Source organism: Marasmius oreades, chromosome 4 (assembly GCF_018924745.1).
Source record: "Marasmius oreades isolate 03SP1 chromosome 4, whole genome shotgun sequence".
Classification (NCBI taxonomy): domain Eukaryota; kingdom Fungi; phylum Basidiomycota; class Agaricomycetes; order Agaricales; family Marasmiaceae; genus Marasmius; species Marasmius oreades.
The window spans coordinates 2400883-2416604 of record NC_057326.1 but is presented as its reverse complement, the minus strand read 5'-3'; the positions used below and the strand labels follow the sequence as shown (position 1 = coordinate 2416604).

Here is a 15722-nt window from a genome sequence, read left to right as displayed (position 1 = left end):
CGTCGAGTAAATACTCACATCGGTCGCTAAAGAACCCTCATCTAGACATGTCTATCGACCTGGAATGGTGCAAATTGGACGCTTCTCTATCTTTGAAACTCGTCGGCCTCCTCAACAAACAGCTCAGCACGACTACCAGACCATCATTTATTGGACCTGTTGAAGTAAAGGGGCTCGAATTCGGTACAGCAGCACCAGATGTCGAGTTGGTGGACCTTCGTGATATCTACAGAGATTTTTTGGAGGACGACGACGATGAGGACGAGGATAAAGGCCCAGTGAAGGTCACTGAAGGTGTAGAGGAGGAGGACTTTGAGTGGGTTTCCAGGAAAGCTGCACGTCTAGATGAAGGACTACCACAACTGCCACCACATCTTCGGTTTACGAGACGAAGTAATCCGATGGACATGTTCGCTTCAACGCCCACGTTGCCTCATATGAATGCATGGGATTCCAGAATTCCAGCGACTTTTTCTCCCTATGACCGACTACCTTTGCATGAACGAGTGCCGTTCCAACCATCTTCGGGGCCTTCTCCTCCAGACTCCGATAGCGATTCCTTGTCACCACCACCACCACCACCACCACCACCACTGGCCTCTCAGCCAGATAGCGGGAGACCCAATCTTCAATTACATTTCCATGTCAACTGGCAGTCGGACCTTCGTATCACTCTAACGACCTCCCTTCTCATTAATTACCCATCTCCCATGTTCATGTCTCTTCCGATAAAACTTTCCGTTACCGGTCTCATCTTCAACGGTGAAATCGCCGTGGCTTACGAAGGTGAACGTAACCGCGTCCATCTTTGTATTTTGGACGAACTCGATCCATACGGGCCAGCAGGAATGGACAGACCCAAACGCGAAACACCAACACCTCCAGATCCCTATGTCTATGACCTTGGAAACTCGAACTCGACGACTCTAGATGAAGACTCACCCCCTCCGTCTATCGGTGCCGGTGTTCCTCCTCGTCCCGGAAAGCCCTTACCGATCGGACAACGACTGCTTCCGTCGATTTTCATCGAGAGTGAGATTGGACAGGCGGATAAACACGTTTTGAAGAATGTGACTAGGGTGGAGAGGTTTATTCAGGATGTCATTCGGAAAACGGTGGAAGAAGAGCTGGTGTTTCCGAACTTCCACACGTTGGTCATGAGTGGATAGACAGGCAGCCGGAAAGCTCATTTATCAGGGGGTGGGGATGGAGGACCCTGGTATATATATATTCAGGAAGACCAAGGAAGAGCTTCCAGAAGGATACGACGTGGTTTTTTGGCGGCCACCTTAGCCCACTAAGGTTCAACTGCGTCAGTATCAGTGAGTGATTCAAGTCCTGTGGCGTGACTTTCGCCCTCCCTGATCACTGTTGGCACCTAATCGGCACCTTTAGCCTCGAGTACACAAGATGGACCCATAATCGGACGAAATGCAGAATTTCAATCTCACTTAGAACCCTGAAAACCTGGTGGTACTACATTACATGAAGTCGCTACGCTCCGAGAAAGTACACATTCAATCCATTACTTCTTCTTTACTTTAAAGCCCGGCAGCCCTGAGCAATGCAGCAAAGTTTGGAGTACCCAAACCGGTAACTGGATCCCAGCCAGTCCTGGCAGGGAATCCGTTCGTGCCACCTAGTCGAGAGGGAGGAAATCAATCAGCTCTAATCCAGATCTCACGGAGGTTTCGACGTACATCCTGGGTTGCTACCGCTCGTGATATCAAAGAATGCACTCGGGTTGGCGTACAGGCTTCATTCGCAGACAAAAAAAAGAATGTCAACAAAAAAACAGTTGCAGGTGGAAAGAAAAAGACACGTACAAAGGATTCAAGAAACCGAGTACCGGCCTTCCAGCAGCGACCAATCTATCATTGACCAACGCGATAACGCTAGCAAAGATGGGACTGGAGGCGGACGTTCCAGCAACCAAACCAGCTTGACCGCCAACAACGATCTCAATATTTTCTCCTTGTGCAGCAATATCAGGGAATCCACGTCCGTTAGCATTGAACTTCCCAGCATTGGTACTTCCGAGCGCGTTCAAGTAAGTCGTTACAGCGGCACTCTGATACGACGGGCGAGCGAAGACATCGGAGAAACCGCCACTGCTGAAGGTCGATGCAACCTCGCTGACGCCGTGAACAGAACCGACAGCAGTGTGGAAGGGGCATCCTCCTGGGAAGGCAGGAATGAAGGTGGTGCACGAGTTGGCTGGATATCGCAAAAGGAAAAGTCAACAAATGTCATTTTAAGGTCGAGAAGATGGTGAACATACGTTGACCGCCAGAGACACCGCCATCACCTAAAGGATTGAACTTGATGAGACTTTTCAAGAACTGGCTCTGTCATGGTGGAAATACACACCGGAGGCAAAGAGAATTGAAACACCCCGACTACCCAAGGCCATGTAAGCATTGCACAGACGAGTCGCAAGAGTGGATCCGAGATCCCTTTCATCGAATCCGTAACTGGTGGTAAGAACCTACAAACATACTGGTGAGTCGCCTCGCGGAGAAGCGTTGAAGTTGACTGTTTTCACCTGAGGTGGTGCCGATTCGGCATTCAAGGTGTTGGTGATGTCCAAAAAGCCATCGACGCCATCGGTACTGGCGTCTCCAACAGAGATGAAGGTTACGGGAACGCCACTTGCTACACCAACAGTGTATTGAATATCGAGGTTCTGATGGTTCAAAGAATGTACTCAGTAAGCTATGCTTGGTCGCTTGGATAAACGGGAGCTCACAGCCTCGATACCGGCTTGGCCGGCACCTTGAGGGTTCTGACCTCCATCGAGAGTTTGCAACGTGAAGGTGGTGGTGGAAGGAAGATCAGGCCTCAGGTTGATCAAGAACGTCCTCAAATCAGCTATCTGTTACAAGAGTTAGTAAGATAACAGGGAGCATAAATGGAACCGTACGTTGGCAAATTGGTCGATGAATCCCGAGACACCGAGTTTGTTGGAAGCCTGAGTAGCGCGAGTGGCGGGGATTCCGTACAGAGACTGTAGGCAAGCCGGTGTTACGACACTGTTACAGGAGGTGGGTGCCCCGTTCGCTCTCTCTGTGAGGTTACTAGGAGTGACAGGGAACGAGATCTTGGGCAAGGGTTTCGATAGCGATCGGACAAATGTGGTTGTCGGGTGAACCAGTTCAATGTGTGGGACCAGGTCTTGTGGGATGGAATACTGCAGCGTACGAACGAGTTTTTCGCCTGAAGCTATGTGAACAAAGGACTCGAAGTCCGAGTTGAACAGCTTGTCGGCAGCATCAAGTGGCACACTGAACTCAAGCCAGTCGTCGAAGGCGCCGGTGGTCTTTACATTTTTCACACCCTGTTCCGAGAGCCACTGCGAAACGGCGGTGGCAGCCGCAGGTTCGGGACTAGCGAAGGCTTTGACCTTGTGTCGACGGATCTCAGTCGCTATGCAAAGTCACAGATGGCAGCAAAACTTACTTGGTCGAGACTGAGGTGCTGGCCATACAAGTCGTTGCCTGGAGTGCTAACATCGTAGAGGGCCTTCTCCAGTCCTTTGATGTCCTTTGGAACAAGACCGATGCGAAGGTTAAGGTTGGTGGAGGCATCGGGTTTCCCTGCTCGCGCAAAAGTGGGCGGAGCATCACGTTGTTCGTGAACAGTCATTGGGCGGACTGGTGTGCCCCATGCTAAGGAAGCGAGGGAAGCCGAGACGATGAGAGCACAAGAGAGACGAACCATGGTGGCAAAACAACCTCTGGAAAATGTGGTATCCACTGCAGCCTTTTATGGTACCCGGTGAGCGAGTTTTCTCCACAAGAAACCATGTTCGGATGCCTAAAACCTTCCGGAATCAGTCTAACCTTCCTGAAAGACTGATTCCGGAGATAAGAAAGAATTATTAGACGCGAGGAGGTTGCGTGGAGAAGGCGCGGAAACAGAAATACCTGACGGTCTTCAGCTACGCAAACCTTGTGATAACTAGTATCATGTGTATTCGCTAATTATGCCTGCAAGGGAAGATATCGCAAGCTATACGGTGTGTTCTGGGACATCCCACGAGCATGAGAAAACTTGAATGACTGGGAATGAATTCAACCTGCCTCCAAAACCTCGAACTAAGGGAATTGCGCGAGGAAGGACTGACGTTGAAAGCCTGTGAGATTTCAGCTCCATGTCACCAGTCGTAGCAAGGTGGAATCAGAGGAGCACACTGTTCATTCTAATATTAGCTCTCGAAGTGGCGTTGAAGATAAGAAACGACGTGACCAACGTTGTTACTGCTAGTAGGTGGATGGAATCCATTCCCATGGATGTGAACGCGGGAAGAAACATGCACTCAGCTCGACCGGGGAGGTTGTATCACTGCAACAACGGATGCTCGATAACCGTGAAGCACGACGTGGAACGTGCTTGACAGCATGAGACCACAACAATCACTGTATCCTTCAATCTCTTCAATTCCTCATGCTTACTTACTATTCTCTTTTCTCTCTCCTCCAGCTCAGATGAGGGGTACGAGCGTACCAAATATATACTTGAACCCGTACATGTGCTCGAGAAATTGGGAAAAGGTCAGTTGAAGGGAGTCAGAAACGAAACACTTCCCATACTGCCTTTCGTCGCATGTACCAAAACGAATCCGAGGGGGTCGTAATCACCGGATATTCCATCAGTTCAAGCTTATGTGACATGCCAATGATAATTTGCGTGATATAGGTTGTATCGGATATCCTGACCTGCCATGACTGAGGAGAGCGCAAAACGCCGCGTGGGAATATTTCAAAAAAACCGCCATCTGCAGTCCCAGAGTCCATACGCTATCCACCAGATATCAGTAACTCGTCTCCAAGTTCCTCCCGTTTGTTTCGTGGCCCAGGAACCAGAAGATCGGAAATAATGCTGCATCGAAAAACAACTTATGAGCGACCCTCGGAAGTACGGCGCCTTTGGATAAAGAAGCCTCCATGATTATTGTTCCCACTCCTCCTACCAATTTTCTGCTGCGAAGTAATCTTCATCGATAGCGGGGTGAGCAGACAATTAAACATGTTCTGAGGCACGTTACTAGATGGAGAGCTTCGTTGATGGTGTAGTCGAGCGGGAAGCCTGGTATTTCCGAGATCGAAGACGAACAGAGTTGAGAGTGAAAAGTTCGCTCATTGCTGTCGAACCACGATAGAACTCCGCGTTTGGGTCGTAATGCACGCAACTAGTTTACATGGCGAACTGTTTTTGGGGGCATGACAATGGACGGAGACTTTTTTTTGTAGAGTGTTATTTAAGAAGGACGTGAAAGTGTGTAAATGACAGGTCATGGTCACTACGAGGTCGCTATCGAAATTTGTTGATGTACTCCAAAGGTCGTGAGGAATTGAATGTAAGTTTCTGATGAATGAACAAAATGGTAACACGATCCTATCGACATACAAAATGAGTAAGCGATAGAGATAACGACTGATAGAGATAAGCACAACGTAGCGTCAATCAACATACGACGAGCTTCCGTTTTCAGCTGACTCACGGTAGCCCGACCGTCGATCTCTGGCGCACTTCAACCCTTGATGTTTCTCTTATCGCAACAGATAGGGTTTAGTGCGAATCCTAGTTGTCACAGGCCTCTGTTACCCATCCACGGCAGACTTTGGTACCGCATTCGCATGGTATGGCGCCCTCTGGAATTTTGTTCTTTCCTTTCCCTTTCTTTTTACCCTTGGATGCATTGGCCTTGTGAAGCCTTGCCTGCGAGGGATTGTAGTCAACAGTAAACTCCGTCCGGGCGGGTATATCTGCTGCAGCATAGTAAACTAGGCATGGTAAATTGCTCTGACGTGTCAAAATTCTGAATGAGTACGCGGCGTCTTGAGGACTAACATCTTACTTGCCTCGGGAATCGTCCACCAAACGGCGGAGTATACTTTGATATTTGCCGCACAAGAGTGGCTGAATATGTATTCATTGAATATATGTGAACACTGCATCTGGAGTTATGGCCTACTTACTTCAAGAACCGTGTCCAATTACCTATCGTACACTGTCAGAACACTAGATGCATCGAGAGAGTATAGGAGCATACCGCACGCCTTTGCGTCGACTGTGTACGACTCTTCGGATGGTTCCTCATCCGGACTTTCTCGTCCGTCCATATCGAAACAGAAACTCTTTGCTTCCCCTTTCAATAGTTCGGCATCACGTCTATATCTTTATTGCGGATTCAGATACAACGATAAACACGACACATGAAAATTTCGTACATTATTTTCCTGAAAAGCGTAGTCAGGGCTTTTTCAACCTGTAAACGGAACGGAACGTTTACCCCGTATAGAGACCGAGAACAGTTCCTTTCTCAACGTCCACAGATGACCGGGCTCCCCAGCCGCATTTTCGTGTTTTGAAGATCTCGATAGGGACCTTACGCGGAAGCTGAGCAACGCGGTTTCGACAGTTCTTGTCGCAAGCACAGTACTATTGAATCCGTAAGTAGAGGTCCCATGAAGCCACGGATACTTACTTCGTTGCATTCGACAACAAATGGTGACACGTCGTTATCCTCCTCGTTGGCAATAAAATGTCTCTTTTGTGGGCGTAACATTGGTCAGATAGTAAATTGAAGCTCAAGAAAACCATATTCACGTATTCATCGTATGTGAATCGGATATCTTCTTGAGTAGACTGACAATTACATTCTTCGGCATATTCACAGATTCTATGGTCACAGTAGAGGAAAACTTCTTTCAGGTCGCGGCCTGAATGCTCGATTTCGTCACTGAGACAATTGACCTCAATACTCTTGAATGACTGCAAGCCATGATTGAACTCACTAGTTGAAGTCCTTCTCAAGGTAGCAAAACCCATCCAAAGGCGGGATCTCCTCGTCGTCAACTTCGTTCATAAAACTGATGGTTGCTGCTCCACTCAGTTTTGCCATTTGAGTCCACTGAGCGGAAAGTGCGTCGCGTCTAGAAGAGAAATTCATTGATGGTTGATTCATTTATGCTTTTTCGGAAGACTCACTCAGAAAGCCTGGCAGATGAACTATTCCGAGAAGCACCTTGCCTACGAGCTGGCAAAGGAGCTATTTTGCGTACCGGCTTTAACGTGTTCTGCTCGGTTGCAGACCTTATACGACTAGGTTGGGGCTGAGGACAAGCCTATAGCAAGATCATACCTATTATTTTGCTTCGGAAACCATGTGGGTGCCATGGATGACATACCTTCTGTTTCCCCTTTGATATCGACCTGTAGGGTTCAGTCTCGCAATATTGCACCTCCTGCAACGAGAGTGGTTCAATACAATCCAATTCAATAAAACTTAAGAGTTTTTAATACAAACCCTCTGTTTTCCTTTTGAAGTTGGGTAGGTACGAGCAGACCAGTCAATCATGTCCTTGGGTATAAATTCCTCTCCGTCAGATTCCGGGCTCTGTACTAGGCACGCAGGAGTATTCGCCGGTGGAGGATGAACAGATTGACGTGAAGACCTGGGTTGAGCTGTTTGCGGTGTGCGTCTATCCCTTGTTGTTGTACCTCGCCCTATTGAAAACGAAGGACGATTCTGACCGACAGAGGAGGGGGCAGAACCAGACGCCCGACTCGCTACTGCAGGAGCTCTGGTGGAAGACGTACTTGCACGAACTGAGCCGTTTCGAGGTGGGGGATACTCTTCGCCATCAGATCCTTCAGTAGGGCCTCGTCCGTGCTTTCGCAGGTTCTTTCGCAACTTCTCTGCCATTCTCACACCCTTCCTCTTACTTCGCTCCACCTTTTCTTCATACGCTTGGCTACGCAACCTCGTATCAGTATCCACTAAACTCGTATCACTCCAAATTTGAATGTTCATAGAATTCTTCGCCAACTCTCGTCGTCTTTGGGCAGCATGTCTGGACCATTCGTTCGTGTTGATGTCAGCTTCCTCAGGTTTCCACGTGTTGCTTGTACCATCCGAAGCTCGTCGCCAACCGTGCCAGACCACCTGGCGGAAGCGAAATGTGAGATTGAATGGGTAAGAATAGCTGCTAGGTGCAGATCATATACCTCGTGTCTAGAAATCTCTCAACTCACTGGGATCCTCAAACAAACGACGAGAAAGAAAGCTCACCGGATTGTACCCTTTCGCACCTCTTCTCCTGCTATCTCCACAGTCCAAACCCCGTCCGCTTCCGATTCATCCCATTCGTTGGCTGAGGACGACGAAGTCTCCCAGATATTTGGGTCGTCTGGTGGCTGCGCCTCTCCGTCGGACATCGCGGCGTGAGTAGGAGGATGTTCTAGCCTGTGTCCTTCGAATTGACGGTGGCGATCCAGAGTAATAAGCGATCAATTAATAAGACGATGTGAGCAAGAGTTCGAGAACATCGACTCGGATTTCGCACGGTTCACATAATTCCATATTCAAAAACTTGCCGCCCACTTGACGAAAATGGTTTGTATAGATACCTGTCCCTCATGCACACAAAGGTATTATCAGCCTTTAAGTAATAGAAGTATGGATCTGCAGTAGAATATATAACTATCTACGTAAAACCTTGAGACTCTGAAAACTAGAATCAGCGTAACAAAACTATCAGATTTTTTTTCCAACAGCGGCAGCCTTCATCATATCTGCACATTTCTCTGCTACGACCACCGTAGGAGCCATTGTGTGTGCGGCAATGATTTCAGGGAAAACCGAGGCATCACAGACTCGTAGTGCATCTATTCCATGTACCCTCAACTCATCATCGACCACTCCGGGACGGTCAACTTCATGTTCAGCTCCCATACGGCAAGTGGAAGAGTAGTGATAGGAAGTTCGTAGATTTTTACGAATGAAGCGGTCGATGTCAGCGTCGTTCTCCGTTTCGGGGACTTGTAGGTCCTTGAGAGGATAACCCTGGCTCCGAACCTGTTCCGCGAGGCGTAACGCGAGGCGAACACATTTCCTCAAAACCAAGTAGTCTTCCGGGTTTGAGAGGAAGCCGAGATCGACTGCAGGACGATCGAGCGGGTATGCTGATGCCAAACGGACACTACCGAAGGACTTGGGCCGGATATGGGCCGTCAAGAAGGAAAAGATCCCTTCTTTGGTGACGACGTCGTCGTCAGAGCAACGGAAGGCAATGGGCATGATTTCAATGTCTGGAGTGTTTGCCGGCAGGGATGAATCCAGCTTCGTCTTGTCGGTGTGGACCACGCAAGAGTTTTCATCGAGAAGCTGGGAGGGAACGAAAAGGGATGTCTGCATGAAAGGTAACGAAAAAATACCGCGACCAGTCACGACATATTTAAGTAGTTCCGTGAGAGCAACCCAGGTGCTCCTTTCGAGGACATGGAGAGAATCGTTGAGAGGAATCTCATACATGACCGGTAGCCCAACATGGTCTTGCTAGAAACGGTTTTTTAAGCAGAGAGACGTTTCGTCGCAACTTGAGAATTACCAGGTTAGTGCCGACACCTGGCATATCCCGTACCACTTTAATCCCCTTGGAGATCAAATGCGCCTTGGGTCCGACGCCACTGAAGCGAGATTGGTTTCACATGAGTAACAAACATTCTGATGAATATCAGCTTACCTCAATTGCAAAAGGTGAGGCGAACCAACGGCTCCGCAACAAAGAACTATCTCTTTTCTAGCCTTGACAAAGTAGCTTTGTGTCGCATCGGAATCAGATTTAACGTCCTGGAAATGAACACCTTCGGCCTTAGGCCTCCCAGAGGTTGAGCTGGAGAACCGTATGAGAGTTGCTTGAGAATTGGTGCAGATGAATAGTCGTGACTTCCGCTCTTGCGTCAATGACGGCGGGAGGAAGGCTCGATAGGTCGAGGCACGGTACATCTTACGGTCAGTGGCGACGTCCAATGTGGCATACCCAACCGCTGGGGCGTGCGGAGAGTTGATATCGGCGACTCCAGGGATCCCAAGACTACTTGTAGCACTTGCGACACTAAATCCAGAACTTAGCTCCAGACACAGAGCGCTGAAAGAAAAAAGGATACACACTGGTGGAGGATTCGATAGGGTAAATCCTTGAATGTTCGATTTTCCCATGGACCTGTATTTTCGACTAAGGTCAGCGATTCTGGCCGTTTGAGAGCACTAGGGTGGTTATTGACCTTGGCCTCCACGGAAACTCGAAGGAGGTTGGCTTAATGTCTTCTCTGATTTGACAAAGTAAGGTTCAAGCTGATCGTAACCCCAACTCGGATGGCCCATTTCCTTCCAGCGATTATAGTCACCCGGTGCGCCGCGAGTATAAACCATCGCGTTCACACGGGAGGACCCTCCCAGAGCCTCGCCACGAACGACGTCAAGTACCCGGGAGTCAACGTTCGACAATGGCAAGGCTTTCCAGCGAGCGGCTTGTGAACCGCTCCTATGAGGGTTTGCCGAAATGACAGGAACTTTGGAGGCCCAAGAGTCGGCAACATTTCCAAGTTCGATTATGAGTACTGTGACCGATGGATCTTCGCTCAAGCGTGATGCTAGGCAACAGCCAGCAGTACCACCTAAAAAGCTTGGGCATCAGGGATGACATGAGTGTACAGCGTAACGAATTCCATACCTCCAACGATAATGTAATCGTAGTCTTGCCTCTTCACTGCATCCTGAGCTGTGATCTCCGGTACAGAGTCCTCAAATGGCCACATGAAGGGATCCGATAGGTGTCCAAAGGAAGGAAGGAAGAAAACAGGTGGTTAAATGGATTCATTCCTCGAGCTGGTAGTGGACGAAGATTCGATCACAAACCAGTTCATCATCAACACATGGAAGTAAGTGTAGGAATTGTGAAGCGAGCTATTAGGGCTGCTCAGTTCTCAAATTGACCGTTCGCGACCATCAACTGACCATTTGGCTACGATTTCAAATCCAGACAAGGCGGATGGCTGCACACTTGACCGTCAAAAATTTCGACCCTATTGTGGGCCAAATGTCAAATTGTCCATCGGGTGCGGTGCCGTCCAACCACGTGAGGATTCCGTTATTTAGCCGTTCTCAAACGTTCGAATGATAACACTGATCGAATGATATGCTCTAATGCCTCTCCTTGATATCGCTATTGACGACCCACAAGCAATGTCATACAAACAACCTTGAAGTCACTTCGTCCCTATGATCCCACTGTTAATAATCGCAACGCCTCTCGTAGCATTGTTCGTTTTTTGTCTGTCCAGCGGTAAGAAGGTACAGCTGCGACAATAATTCTTCCTTCTTCTCTTGTGAGCAAGCAACTCAAGACTTTTGAATAGATAAACTCTGTTACATATGCCTCTGGATCTTCAGCCAATTGCGGATGGAGGGATGGCATGTTGGCTTACTTGATGGATGCTCCTCGCCTTTTACGCGTAGGATATTGTACCGTATGAAGTTTAACGTCCTGAGAAAAGCTTCTGACTGACCATAGCATTTCTTAGACTAAGAACAAAGGCGGTATTTTCAAAATTCCGATCCTTAGAAATTGGATGCTTATCATGACGAATTCTCAACGTTTGGAGGAGGCATTGAAGTCAAATGACGGTACACTCTCTTCCCGTGGTGCCATAGAAGAGGTCAGCGTTTTTGAAGATATACTTGCATCAACTCCGTCATTGACTGCTCAGAAGATGCTCCAATTATCTCAGTTTTTCTCTCCAACTATTCTCACCAACCCGTACCATTTTTCTCTCATCACATCACACTTGACGAAACGACTCCCCATGGTTATCCCGGAACTGGTGGATGAGGTAGCGAATTTTTTTGAAGAATTAATTGGCGACAAATCCTTCTGTCAGTCCATGCCACTAACTTTCTCGATCTTGTTTTGACCAAGTTTTTACTACTGTTACTTCAGTCGTCGGACGTGCTCCAGAAATTTTCACCCCCATGATTTGCAGAACCATCAACCGTGCATTCGTGGGTAAAGAGAAATGTACTCGCCGCAATTCATAATCCTTGTTTGAATCGACCACTAATCGGTGCACATCAGGTCGAGATAAAGAATATATCAAGCTTAGTATTGGGTATTCTGCCCGTGTAGTTTCAAAGGGATACATGCTGTCTTATGTCCCGTTGTCTTTGCGTGCGTAAGTCTGATCATTTATACTTACATCTCTAACTCTCAAATGACTAACCGATACCTGTTCCACAAGGGTGGTTGCAAGCCTTATTGCCCCATTTTCGCAGAGGCGCGCCATGGCCAAGCACCTGCAGCCACTCATATCTGCTCGACGGGAGACGATTGCCGAGGTCGGCAATGTTAACGCAGTGTGTACATTGCATTCACTCATTATTTGTTGAAGTCTGAGTTCTGGCTAGGATTCCGATTTTCTGTGTGGCCTCATCGAGCGTGCACCACCCCAAGAACAAGATGATTATTCTCTAGCCATGCGAATACTACATCTCAATTTTGCCGCCCTACATTCGACTTACGTGGTCAGTTGCATAATAAGCTCTCTCATCCACCGCTAAGTACTTATACACTGTGGGGGGACAGGTTTGCACGCAAATGTTTTATATCATCTGTTCGAAAAGAGAGTGGGCAGAAGAGCTTCGCCAAGAAACGGCGACCGTTATCAAAAACTACGGTTGGACCCAAAACGGACTGGATCAAATGGTCAAAATCGAGTCGTTCGTCAGAGAAGTGCTTAGACTCCGTGGTCAAGCTGGCAGTGAGTTGTTCGACTTCATTCTTACCATATATACCGGGTTCCTGTTAATCACCTTCCCGCGGTCAAGTATCGCTTATAAGACTCGCCATCAAGCCTTTCAGGTTTTCCGACGGGGTAGTTATCCCTCCAGGGACTATGCTCTCAGCGGATGCACTGGGGTTTCAGTCTGATCCAGAACAGTGGAGGGACGCAGATCATTTTGATCCCTTCCGATTTTGCGAGGGAGATGACCGAACGTCAAATGAAAAAGGCAGAATTGTTAATACTTCCTACAATTTTCTGGCGTTCGGTCACGGAAGGAACAGTTGGTAAATTCATCAAGTTATTAACCAGATGAAATCACTGACATGGTATGTGAAGCCCGGGACGCTGGTTTGTCGCTTATGAGTTGAAAACGATGCTGGCCTACGCACTGTACAACTACGACATCTCTTTTGAGAGTGGCGTTCTGGAAGAGCCGCAAGATAGATGGCTCGGGGCTGCATGCTTTCCTAACGAGACAGCGGAGCTCCGCTTCAGTCGACGGAACAGAGATTAACGACTGGTAGAATCATTCAACATTCAAGACACGCTGTAAGACTCTGACACCTTTTTATGCAGATTTGTTAATTTTGCCAATATTTGAGGTCCGCAAGACGTCTGCGTCGGCTATTACGTACGTACAGTGGCCAAAAATTCAGAGTCATTTTGAGCACTCTGCTGTACAACCGGTGGATCATCAAGCCCCTTAGCTTAGTCCCTAGATAGTGGACATTATTCATTGCGACCTACAAAGGAGGTAATCATCTACCGCAGATCTCAGACTCATAAATATGAATGAAGCTCGACAATGTCAACCAGGTAAGAGCCGAATACGTGTTTTTTCAAAGTTACATATATAGGTATAGGTATAGGTATGAATTACATCCCCTTCGGACCCATTGGATGCCAGGGACCTAATGTACACATATAAGCATACTAGTAGCAAGTAATACAGAAATTGAAGTCGAGTGGCGTCATCTAATATCACATTGTACGATCGGCCAGAACGAGCTATACGACATCCTCCACCAAGAGACGCGTAGTTTGGATTCCCGTCCGTGCCTACCGAGTCCCGACCCCGGAGTTATACACGAGCTGCCTTGGCCCTCAACCTGTCCAGAGACATCTCGCTATCAATGTACCCAACTTCACTAGTGACGGTAGACCCAAAAGTACGATCGGTGGCACGGCTCGGGCGGGATGGAATGTAAAACTGTGGGGCGCTCATGGACTGGTTGGAGGATTTTGGATACGACGACGCGGTCGATCCGCCATCAGACCAGTGACTGCCAGCTACCCATACTGTGGCCATCAGCACACCAATGATCTCAACGTAATTATTGGTGAGGAAAATATATCCCCCATCGAGATAGCTGCTGTCTCGGAACGCGAAGATGAGTTGAGCAAGACTGAGTAGAACCGGAAATACAAAGTTGGATATGGCGATCCAGAATAATGCCTTGAGTCTGGCGGCGTAGGAATCTAAGTAAATTTGGAGGGTCAGAATAATCACTAGCGAGAAGCAGGAGTAAGCTACAAACCAGCTTTAGAAACAGTGGAGGCAGTCGCGAGACCTCTTCCTGAATTCAGACGTATAAGGAACAATACGGATGCGTATCTAGAAGGTAGGAACAACGAAGTTATTCTACAGTCGCAGTGACACGGACTCGACGTGAACGTACATGTTGTCAGCCAGTTGAAGGAACCATTCGATCTTTGTCCAAGGCTGCTGTCCCCAGGTCGCTTGGCCTGCTGCTATTGGGCTTCCGGCGGTTCCGAGTTGTTTCACCCATTGACCAAGGAATATACCGATGTTCACTAATCGAACGATTTTGAAGATGACGGGAGGTGCGAACACCACGACCAGCATCGAGCGTGATGTTTGTCGCAAAGGGTAGACAGCCACCAAACGGAGGAGGAGGATACACTCTGAAAAAAGCGGTACGAGGAGACATAAACAAGTGAAGGCGGTATAAGCCGTGGGATGTATGACGATATGAGGCGAAATGATGGCGGTGATCTGCATATTGTTGAGCTGATTAGAAATGCGCGGTTCTTCAAATGAGTACATACCTCAAGATAGCCGTTCAATATGCCTTCCGCAATACCAAGGAGCACAGCGATCACATTTAGAATGAAGATCGGCTTACGTCGTAGGCTGGGCGTCGAGAATACAAACAGAGCCACTGCGATTGGGACAAGAAGAGATGTAAAGACTGTCCCGATCATGAGCAAATTGAGCGACGGTCGGATGGCAGCCAGATAGGCCAAACCCTCTGGCGGAGGAGGCGGGAAAGCAGGGTTTATTGCACCAGTGGTTCCGGAGGACATTGTGGTGGCCGTGAAAGTTCTGCTCGAGAACCATAATATACCTTTTCCAATCGCCAGCAAAAGTCCGATGACCAACCTCGAGATAAGACACTAAATCCCTTGGAACGACAACCCTGTATCAGTGGAGTTATGGTATCCCGACATTCATTGCTTGCGCTTGATATTGAATTGAACCAACGTGAACTGATCACCCAAGGACCACGTCAATTCTCACCCATGCAGTGCGAACGTTGCAGAACTTGATTAACGAGGTGCGTTTGCGCCACATTGAGAGCAGGATGTACATCCAGATGGTTGGAACGTGTGTCGCCAAAGTTACGGGAACATCATGACTTACATAAATCATCATTATTGTAAATCAATTATAAATAAACGTTTATCTATTAAACGACTGGCACCGAAACATCCCAGCTACGGTGATCCTGACATCCTATCTGACTCGCTATCTGGATGGCACTCAAGTACTTACGATCATCTCCGCTGTGCTACAATCATAGCCATTGGGCTCAAAAGCTAGATCGTCGACAAACAAAAAGTTGCACTAGTATGAATCGGATTGGCGTACACCTGACTGCCTAGTCTTGTCCGTATGTACCTATGCTTGGATGGTGAGCTTCGGAGTTTGAATTTCGTACGCCATTTGATCCGAATCATGCACCGAAACTCAATACAGTGCAGCCCTGAAAAATGACCGAGAATACCTCGAAGGATCCTCCAGAGATACCTTCAAGCGTGAAAAATACCAGTGTGCATCTGACAATTGAGAA

The 15722-nt window shown here is 48.1% G+C and overlaps 5 protein-coding genes across 6 annotated transcripts; 2 read left to right on the top strand and 3 right to left on the bottom strand.

The window, feature by feature from the left end:
• Positions 1-47: 47 nt before the first annotated feature.
• On the top strand, positions 48-1169 carry E1B28_007568 (uncharacterized protein; the record flags this gene model as incomplete). Its single annotated transcript, XM_043152318.1, has 1 exon — positions 48-1169. One exon carries the CDS (start codon positions 48-50, stop codon positions 1167-1169), a length of 1122 nt encoding a protein of 373 aa, XP_043010404.1.
• A 4048-nt stretch (positions 1170-5217) lies between these two features.
• E1B28_007567 (uncharacterized protein) lies at positions 5218-8333 on the bottom strand. 2 transcript variants are annotated; one of them, XM_043152316.1, is made up of 15 exons: positions 8078-8333; positions 8014-8020; positions 7313-7951; positions 7194-7250; positions 6994-7130; positions 6801-6938; positions 6613-6745; positions 6491-6553; positions 6296-6444; positions 6234-6242; positions 6056-6180; positions 5982-6003; positions 5865-5922; positions 5454-5805; positions 5218-5397 (listed from the first exon to the last, which is right to left on the bottom strand). In XM_043152316.1, the coding sequence occupies exons 1-14, from the start codon at positions 8221-8223 to the stop codon at positions 5584-5586; spliced, it is 1905 nt and encodes a 634-aa protein (XP_043010402.1). In that variant the 5' UTR covers positions 8224-8333; the 3' UTR covers positions 5218-5397; positions 5454-5583. The 2 variants fall into 2 exon arrangements, with proteins under 2 accessions (XP_043010402.1, XP_043010403.1); XM_043152317.1 differs by having other exon boundaries at positions 7313-8020.
• A 49-nt stretch (positions 8334-8382) lies between these two features.
• Positions 8383-10956, bottom strand: E1B28_007566 (uncharacterized protein). Its single transcript, XM_043152315.1, has 7 exons — positions 10805-10956; positions 10521-10675; positions 10072-10464; positions 9959-10010; positions 9531-9902; positions 9396-9474; positions 8383-9343 (listed from the first exon to the last, which is right to left on the bottom strand). The coding sequence occupies exons 2-7, from the start codon at positions 10603-10605 to the stop codon at positions 8543-8545; spliced, it is 1782 nt and encodes a 593-aa protein (XP_043010401.1). The 5' UTR covers positions 10606-10675; positions 10805-10956; the 3' UTR covers positions 8383-8542.
• Positions 10957-10986: 30 nt separating this feature from the next.
• E1B28_007565 (uncharacterized protein) lies at positions 10987-13666 on the top strand. Its single transcript, XM_043152314.1, has 13 exons — positions 10987-11140; positions 11206-11316; positions 11371-11505; positions 11560-11722; positions 11787-11864; positions 11922-12018; positions 12085-12199; positions 12251-12367; positions 12429-12603; positions 12671-12911; positions 12964-13147; positions 13204-13443; positions 13491-13666. The coding sequence occupies exons 1-11, from the start codon at positions 11069-11071 to the stop codon at positions 13139-13141; spliced, it is 1482 nt and encodes a 493-aa protein (XP_043010400.1). The 5' UTR covers positions 10987-11068; the 3' UTR covers positions 13142-13147; positions 13204-13443; positions 13491-13666.
• Positions 13667-13708: 42 nt separating this feature from the next.
• Positions 13709-15280, bottom strand: E1B28_007564 (uncharacterized protein; the record flags this gene model as incomplete). The annotated part of the gene is made up of 5 exons (XM_043152313.1): positions 15032-15280; positions 14698-14974; positions 14307-14644; positions 14166-14242; positions 13709-14106 (listed from the first exon to the last, which is right to left on the bottom strand). The coding sequence occupies exons 2-5, from the start codon at positions 14953-14955 to the stop codon at positions 13709-13711; spliced, it is 1071 nt and encodes a 356-aa protein (XP_043010399.1). The 5' UTR covers positions 14956-14974; positions 15032-15280.
• Positions 15281-15722: the final 442 nt, after the last annotated feature.

Bases quoted from the DNA above. Each gene is read 5' to 3' on its own strand.
- E1B28_007567 (XM_043152316.1), bottom strand. From the start codon at position 8,223: ATGTCCGACGGAGAGGCGCAGCCACCAGACGACCCAAATATCTGGGAG. The intron at 7,131-7,193 runs GTATGTCATCCA...ATCTTGCTATAG, and splicing joins TATCAAAGGGGAAACAGAAG to GCTTGTCCTCAGCCCCAACC. The intron at 5,923-5,981 runs GTAAGTAGGCCA...ATACATATTCAG, and splicing joins AATTGGACACGGTTCTTGAA to CCACTCTTGTGCGGCAAATA.
- E1B28_007565 (XM_043152314.1), top strand. From the start codon at position 11,069: ATGATCCCACTGTTAATAATCGCAACGCCTCTCGTAGCATTGTTCGTT. The intron at 12,368-12,428 runs GTCAGTTGCATA...GTGGGGGGACAG, and splicing joins CCCTACATTCGACTTACGTG to GTTTGCACGCAAATGTTTTA. The intron at 12,604-12,670 runs GTGAGTTGTTCG...CCCGCGGTCAAG, and splicing joins ACTCCGTGGTCAAGCTGGCA to TATCGCTTATAAGACTCGCC.
- E1B28_007566 (XM_043152315.1), bottom strand. From the start codon at position 10,605: ATGTGGCCATTTGAGGACTCTGTACCGGAGATCACAGCTCAGGATGCA. The intron at 9,903-9,958 runs GTGTGTATCCTT...TTCTGGATTTAG, and splicing joins CCCTATCGAATCCTCCACCA to TGTCGCAAGTGCTACAAGTA. The intron at 9,344-9,395 runs GTAATTCTCAAG...AACCGTTTCTAG, and splicing joins CAGGTGTCGGCACTAACCTG to CAAGACCATGTTGGGCTACC.